The sequence below is a fragment of the Vicia villosa genome, unplaced genomic scaffold, assembly GCF_029867415.1.
Source record: "Vicia villosa cultivar HV-30 ecotype Madison, WI unplaced genomic scaffold, Vvil1.0 ctg.002318F_1_1, whole genome shotgun sequence".
Classification (NCBI taxonomy): domain Eukaryota; kingdom Viridiplantae; phylum Streptophyta; class Magnoliopsida; order Fabales; family Fabaceae; genus Vicia; species Vicia villosa.
The window spans coordinates 123,174-131,476 of NW_026705893.1; the positions used below are offsets into that span (position 1 = coordinate 123,174).

General features: G+C 35.1%; 1 protein-coding gene across 1 annotated transcript; it reads left to right on the top strand.

The window, feature by feature from the left end:
* The first annotated feature begins 268 nt into the window (after positions 1-268).
* Positions 269-7,753, top strand: LOC131638454 (asparagine--tRNA ligase, chloroplastic/mitochondrial-like). Its single transcript, XM_058909015.1, has 15 exons — positions 269-655; positions 739-807; positions 903-1,013; positions 1,743-1,847; positions 3,167-3,304; positions 3,820-3,900; positions 4,011-4,088; positions 4,213-4,281; positions 4,506-4,580; positions 4,698-4,781; positions 4,898-4,984; positions 6,391-6,486; positions 6,691-6,765; positions 7,077-7,203; positions 7,475-7,753. Exons 1-15 carry the CDS (start codon positions 347-349, stop codon positions 7,588-7,590), a joined length of 1,620 nt encoding a protein of 539 aa, XP_058764998.1. The 5' UTR covers positions 269-346; the 3' UTR covers positions 7,591-7,753.
* Positions 7,754-8,303: the final 550 nt, after the last annotated feature.

The following is an 8,303-nucleotide window of genomic DNA, read 5'->3' on the forward strand; positions in this document are numbered from 1 at the left end:
AACTCAAAAAGGGGGTGTTTTCGGAAATTCATCTCTGAAAACATATTTTTTTCGTGTTTTCGGAAGTGCATTTCCGAAAACACCTTTTTTTTCAATAAAAATACGTTTTCGGAAATGTATTTTCGAAACAAGGAGTATTTTAGTAAATTCGCCGGAGGTGATTAAGAAGGTTACTAATTATTTCAAAATCGTTAAGTGTAAATACATAAAGATTAATGAAATAGAATGAAATGGTAGAATAGAATGAAATTAAATAAATTGATGATTTATCCGTGGATATAGGAGTTGTTAAAGAAGTAAGAAGTGAAGAGAGAGCGGCAACGAAGTCGAAGAATAAACCAAGCAAATGAGTGTTGCAATGGCCACAAGGCCGTTACGCATTGCAAAACCATACAGTTACGCCGCCTATGCTTATCTCTCACTCCATCTCAACACTTCATTACCTAAACCTTCCTTTCACCGTCCATTCCCCTCCCAAAACCGCCGTCTCTTCTGCACCGCAACTCTCCCTTCCACCAACACGGTTCCGCAATTCCGGAAGAAGCTCAAGGTCGCCGACGTTAAATCCGAACAATTCGACAGCCTCGGCAACACTCTCGTCCTCCAGGGATGGGTTCGCACTCTTCGCCTTCAGAGTAGCGTCACTTTCCTCGAGGTTAATTCAATTCAATTGCACTTTCTTCTAATTAACCTAATGTAGTTTTGATTTTATAACTGATTGAGTTGTTTTGTGTTTAGATTAACGATGGTTCGTGCCTTTCTAACATGCAATGTGTGTTGGACTCTGAGGTTGAAGGCTTTGATCAGGTTAGTCTACTTGTTATTTTTTAGTACTCTTACTTGTTATGAAAGGAGATTCTGTGTTTGTGTTTTCAATTAAATGAGTTTATTATTATTTTTAGATAGAATCCGGGTTGATAACCACTGGTGCATCTGTTTGGGTGCAAGGAGTTGTGGTCAAGAGCCAAGGAACAAAACAGAAAGTGGAATTGAAGCTTAGCAAAATAGTAGTGGTAAGTTAATTCTTATTTACTCTTAACAATAATACCAAGGTCTCTTAGTTTTTGTTCTCTTTCAAGCTATGAAGCACCGACTCCGGAAACGCCACACTGACACTTGACACGTCGACACTAGTAATAATTTAGAGATGTTGGTGCCACAGTGCTTGAAAGATATATCAGCATTTTGTTCTGTTTTAAGTTTTAACCTTTTGCCCCATTTTTATTTTCCCTGTATATAGCAACATAATTTTGGATAGACTTCTCTTCCCTACAATGTTTTGCCACTCTAGCTGCATTTGTTAAATTTAACATTTTATAGTTCAATTTTTATTAACATAAAATTTTAATACATGTTGATATGTGTGTGTTTTATGTCAAAGTGCTGACAGTCTCACTTGGCTAGATGCTTAAGAAAGAGCTTGCTCCGGGCTTTTGGTACTGCTGAAGAATATATATTTGCTTTATGCTCTGCAAAACGCAATAATGTTGTAATAAAAAATCAGTGGTCGTTTTGCATGGCTTGATATTAGCATTGCATCTCTATTTTAGACCAGATTATACAGTTTAGACCGCTATTTTTCTTTATATTCTTTATGCTTTTACTTGGTTTTTTGTTACAATAATATAACTGAAAGGAACTGTGGTTCTGCAAATGACTATGATAGATTCATTTTTTTCGATAAATATACCTGTTAATAGACTCATTTAAATCTTTAACAAACTTTGTCTTATATTAATCAGGTTGGCAAGAGTGATCCCTCCTTTCCCATCCAAAAGAAACGAGTCACCAGAGAATTTTTAAGAACAAAAGCACATCTTCGCGCAAGGACTAATACTTTTGGCGCAGTATGGTTTTCTTTTCTTTAGCATATGTTTACCTTCCTGCTTATGCCTTCGCCTCATTATGCAAAAAGGATCAGTTCCTTCACTGCAAATTTTAATATTCTTGTTTTCCATCCATCCTATTATGCGATGTCAATTTCTAGATGATTGAATATGCACCAGTTTCTCGTAATTTGTAACGAAGAATTTATTTACAAGCAATAAGTGGGGGGTGGGGATAGTCATCTCCAAAATTTGATGCATCCATTTATTGGTAGGGCATGACTGGTGTGAATGTGATTGCAATGCGTGGACTACATAAAATATGAGCCAGACCACCTAACTAGTTTGAGTGTTTTGATTGTTCATGTTACCCCAAATTACTGTGACAGTCAGAGTTTAAGTCATGTATGTATGTAAAATAGTATGTATAAATAATCCAAACAAGAAATTGGTTCAATACCACTCTAAATTTTTTCTGGTATTTTTTGTTATGCTACAATTGTATCTTCAAGTAGTCAGTGTTATAAAATATCCGCAATGGTGGCGCTATGGTGCATATCGGCCGACATTGTGGGTTTTCCCGCCATAATATTATGGGTTTTCCTGCCATAATATGCTACAACGACGTCTCAAAGCGTCCTTTGATATGGCAGGGTTTTGGCTCTCTGCCATCTGCCATTGGCAACAATGCAAGTAATAGGAGTTATGTATTGGATTTTATGCTCGAAACCAACCATAAATAATTTTTGAAATACCATATGTTGTAGCTTCCGTCCTTTTGCTATTTATTAACCAGGGTGGGCTCTGAACCAGTTTGTGTCATCTTCATAGGTTGAAGATCTAATCATTTAACTTTTCAATGCAAACAGAATTTTGGTATAGAATGCTTTGGCAATAATTTTTTTTACTTGCTGTTTGTTAGTCTCCTTCCGTCTTTTTGGACTGTTTTGATGTATTTTCTGTGCATTAGAGTCTGTCAAGGGGCTAATTAAACTTGGATTGAGGATAGAAGAGTAGGATCATAGGGGTTCCAAATAGTTTGGTTGGTTAGTTTGTTGAAGAGGCTCAATTAAAAAATGGGGGGAAAAGGAAATGGTAGAAGGGGATTCTGATGCTTTAGTTTGGGAAAACAGAGCAGTAGCTCAGTCGTAGAAGGAGAAAGTCCTTGCAGGAGAGATTTCTGTTGTTCAGTTCACTTTCAATTGGTTAATAAGCTCATTATTTCCTTGTCATGATTCCCGTTGTGGACTCTTAATATTCGGTTACTATTTTCTATCATAAAATAATCTGACTTTTGTTTTCACTATTATTGTTTTATTTTGATGTTGTAAAATTTTCAGGTTGCAAGGGTTAGGAATGCATTGGCCTATGCTACGCACAAGTTCTTCCAAGAAAATGGGTTTGTATGGGTCTCAAGTCCTATTATCACAGCTTCAGATTGTGAGGGAGCGGGTGAACAGTTTTGTGTTACTACCTTGGTATTTACCGTTTCGTGAGATACTTTCTCTTTGTATGAATAATTTATATCACATTTTATGTTATTGGTTCACTTTGAATGCTCAAGGGAATAATTATCCTACTCGTCTTCCCCGCCCACCTAAAAATCTCATAATTAGAATATTTATTACAAAGCCTTGCCTATGGGGGAAGCTGTCCTGCCCCAATTAGACATGTTATATCGTCCTTTACTTTTTAGCCTTTGAGCATAAGGTTTTGTTATAGCATAGATTCTTTGATGTAGTCACTCATATCTTGAAAATATTGTCTAGCTCTATATAATTTAAGATTAACAAATCTTTTTTATGCAGAGTTTATTACTTTATTTAATATTTACTACTCATAGCAGCCCCCTGATAAAATACCTTCCACAAGAAAGGGAGTTGATTTCCATGACCAAAAAATGATGCCAAGAGCGTGTTACAAGTTCGTCATGAATATTTGCGATTTTTTTGTCTTATTATAAATTCAGTTTGTTTCTCTTTTAAATTTACAGATACCAAATTCTCATGAAACCACTGATTCTCCAGTTGATGCTATTCCAAAAATGAAGGACGGATTAATTGATTGGTCACAAGTGAGTCATATGCATATCTGTTCTCTTTTGATATTAGTTGTCAACAGCCAATATGAGTGCAATGTGGTCATTGTATTTTACATATTCTAATTGGAGCCATTCTGTGTCAGGATTTTTTTGGAAAACCAGCATTTTTGACTGTTTCAGGCCAACTTAATGCGGAAACTTATGCTACTTCTCTTTCTGATGTAATACACATCACCTTCTCTCCTTTTCATTTTATTTATTTATTATTTTGTACATGCATCAGTCTTATTTAAAATCCAGCATGTAAGAATCAAATTGAAATAAATTGAGTCTTTACTGATGCAGGTGTATACATTTGGTCCCACATTCCGAGCAGAAAATTCTCACACTTCGAGGCACTTGGCTGAATTTTGGGTCAGTGATTTCGTTTCTCTTTTTTTAATGGCACATTGTTAGTAGTTAGTATTATTTTTTCTCCTTTGCTAGAGATTGAAACCATGACCTCAGTATTTTTGTTTCTTAGTCTAATGTTTGAGTTTTATCTAGCATTCTTATACATTTTTTTAATCAAATCTGTCATTCTTATACATGACTTGTGAAACAAAATCCAAAGAATAGGTATCTTTTTGCTTCTACAGATGATTGAGCCGGAGCTTGCATTTGCTGATCTAAATGATGACATGGCTTGTGCAACTGCCTATCTCCAATTTGTTGTATGTAACCTTTCACAATTATTATTGAGTACCATGTTCTTTAGATTATTTTTTGAAGTTCAATTTCATTATTTCTCGCGTTAAAGCTTGTGTTCTTCATGTGTTTGTTTCTTGAAGATAAGACACATTCTCGATAACTGCAAGGAAGACATGGAGTTTTTTAATACATGGATTGATAAAGGAATCATTGATCGATTGAGTGTATGAGCTCTCAGTGTAACCATCATATTACTGGTCTTTATTTGATTCTTACCTGTAAATGTTTATTCTAATTACTAGCACCCACTTTGTGTAATCTTTTGTTGCATTGTGAAAAGAATGTAGCAGAGAAAGACGTGTTGCAAATAACTTACACTGAAGCGGTAGACCTGCTATCACGAGCAAATAAGAAATTTGAATTCCCGGTAATGCATTTGTCTATTTTTTCTCCAGTAACAAACCTATTCAATATGCATACACTTTTATTTGACTGTTTCTTTTTCACCTCATTTTCTTGCATTTGTTTTATGCCTTTCATCTTCCATAGTTGAAAGCGGATACTTTGTTTTAGACTCTAGATCACAAGTAAGCTCTGTTTTTTTTAACGGCGAAGAAAATGGTATATTAAATAAGAAACCAAAAATCCATAGATAAGAAGAAGTACCAGAAGTACTTCAAAAAAACCAGAAAAAAAAAGCACAAAAGGCAAGCCAAACAGAACAAAATCTACAAGGAACAAACAAAAGAGTATTAAACTCTAAATCACTTAGGGGTGGCAAAACGGGCCGTGGCCCGCCAGGCCGCCCGCGCACCCGCCAAAAAATGGCGGGTTGGGTTGGGAATTTAGGCCCGCCGCTCGCCAAAGCCCGCCCCGCCAAAACCCTCCGCCCGCCATGCCCGCCCCGCCAATGCCCGCCGCCCGCAAAAGCCCGCCCCTCCTCCAAAATTCCCTCTTTTTTAGTTAATTCTAGTAATTTCAATTCTTAATGGTTTATTTTATATATTTATTTGTAAATATATGTAATATTATTTTAAGTAAAATTTGTTAAAAAGTTGCTTTTATAAAAAATTGTTTTAAAAAATAAGTGAAAAATTTAATTAAGAGGTAAAAAAAATTATTAATCTATTTAAAAAATGAAAAAAAAATATAAATTAAAATAGGCGGGCAAGCCCGCCGCCCGCCAACCCGCCATCTTGGCGGGGCGGACATGATTTGTATGCCCATTTCACTTGGCGGGCATGCCCGCCCCGCTCGTTTTTTGGCGGGCTTAAGGCGGGGCGGGCGGCGGGCGGGGCGGGCGGGCCGTTTTGCCACCCCTAAAATCACTGGTGATAGAGATGTATATCAATAAAAAAGATAATCATCTAGAAAAGTTTGTCATGGTGATTGGGCAAAAGCAAAATCACTAATTTTTAACTATAGATTTTATTAATGTGAGTGTTAAAATTTTAACATTTCTGAACAGTTGCAGTATGTACTCTCAATATTATGCTTTCACATTTTCTTGACTAGAGTTGGAAACTCGAGGCAGGTGAAAGAAAGAGCTTTAGCCTGTGGCCCATTGAACTAGAGGATGTTGTGTAGTTTCTTTTGTGGCTGCTCTCCCTGTCCTTGGACATTCACTGTCCAATTCTAGCCTGTGATTGGTTCACAATCTAAAATTGGCTACACTATTCAAAACACTATTACCATTATTGACAATCGATATGTGTAACTAACCTAGTCCAATGACAAAAGTGCTTGCTGTTATTGTTGTATTAGCTTTATAATTTTATATTTGTAAGGCACTTCCAAATTGTATTTGACATATTCTTCTACTTGGCTGCATAGGTGAAATGGGGCTGTGATCTGCAGAGTGAACACGAGCGTTATATAACTGAAGAGGCATTTGGTGGATGCCCAGTTATAATCAGAGACTATCCAAAGGCATGCTACTTTTCGCACTCATTTTCTGTTCACTGTGCCCAAGCTACAGTACACCAAAGACAATAAACAACGGCATTGTGAATATCATTTAAAATGGATGACACTGTAAATGAAAGAATAAGAAATACTATCCTTGAGGCAATATATATAGGCCTAAAAAAGTTAAGAAAAACATTTTCAACATTTTCTATTCAACGTTTTCAGGATATTAAGGCATTCTATATGCGTCAGAATGATGATGGAAAGACAGTTGCAGCTATGGACATGTTGGTTCCAAAGGTAATTATAAGATATATCTAATATATAACCACTATAGAGTAGTGTTTGTAAGTAACAAATTCTCAGTACTATCCGAAAGAGTAGAAACTTGGGTTTGGTTTGGATTTTGTCTGACTAAGGTTATTAAGCTGGGCTTGGGTTGTTTGTCCAGTGAAAATAACAGAGGAGTTATTCCAAGGTATATATACAGTTTAATGATCATGGGCTGGTGAAGCCTGATAGACCATTGTAATTTCTAGTATGTTTTTGTTTTTGGACTAGCAGAACTATATTACTGTTGTTATGATTTAGTTTCACTCTCTCCTTGCTAGATTGGTGAACTTATTGGTGGAAGCCAAAGAGAAGAGCGACTTGAGCATTTAGAAGCTCGTTTAGATGATTTAAAGTTGAATAAGGAAGCATATTGGTGGTATCTTGATTTGCGTCGATATGGATCAGGTCTGACTTCTTTCTCTTTAAGCCTCTTTTCTCGAGTTCTCCATTGTCAAATTATGAACCACAGTTCCTAAAACAATAGATTACTTCTTTTTTTTTTTTTGCTAATCAGTGCTCTATCTACTCAAATAAATTTCAAATAATGTGTCCTTTAGTCGTTAATTAGAATAGTATATGATAGTATTATTATGTGTAAGAAATTAACTAAATTAGCATTTTACTGTCTTTCTACTTTTAACTCGCCAGTGACTTTTATACTGTATCTTGTTTGTAGTTCCTCATGCTGGCTTTGGTTTGGGTTTTGAAAGACTTATCCAGTTTGCAACAGGAATGGACAATATAAGAGATGTGATTCCTTTTCCTAGAACACCTGGCTCGGCTGAGTTCTGATCTTTTACACCCTGCAGATTTATTTGGAATCCACATTCTTTGATTTTATTCTTGTTTTTTTATAAAGCTACTATAGAAAATGTTTTTAAATTATTTTAAAAACCATATAAAAAAATTTATTTAGTGATGTTAATTTAAAAATGGTTTTAGAGTGAGAACAAAATTGTTTGTATCTAACAATAAATCATGTTGTATTTTAATTTAGTTGAATAATTTTTTAGTGATAATTATAGTGTCTCATTCTTTTAATAGTTTTTTTACCATTCTTGTAATAGGTTTTTGACTCAATTTAATAGTTTCTTATTTGAGTTGTAATTGTATTTTTTAATTTTAATTATTTAGTTGACTTTGTATTTATTCATCCATATACTCTCTTTTTCCGTGTTATAAAATATTTCGGAGATACATATCTGAATTAAATTTGAGTAGAATTAGGTGGCTCACTCACAAAAGCCTAATATCATTCTTTACACGTAGCCCTTCTCTATTTACTTCACTAAATGCATGGTTGTTTTTTTTTTTGAATTTTTTGAACACCCAAAGCCATCTTCAAAAATTTCTCTGTTGCTCCACTTCCACAAGTATCAATAAGATAACATACCCACAATGTCCTCTTTAAGGTTGTATGCAGTTCAGTCCCTACAAAAATAAGAGTAAAATTGAGTCATTTTATTAAAAGAAACAAGATCTTTTCAATTTTTTTTACAAATTGT

Bases quoted from the DNA above. Each gene is read 5' to 3' on its own strand.
- LOC131638454 (XM_058909015.1), top strand. From the start codon at position 347: ATGAGTGTTGCAATGGCCACAAGGCCGTTACGCATTGCAAAACCATAC. The intron at 808-902 runs GTTAGTCTACTT...TATTATTTTTAG, and splicing joins AGGTTGAAGGCTTTGATCAG to ATAGAATCCGGGTTGATAAC. The intron at 4,782-4,897 runs GTATGAGCTCTC...CATTGTGAAAAG, and splicing joins GAATCATTGATCGATTGAGT to AATGTAGCAGAGAAAGACGT.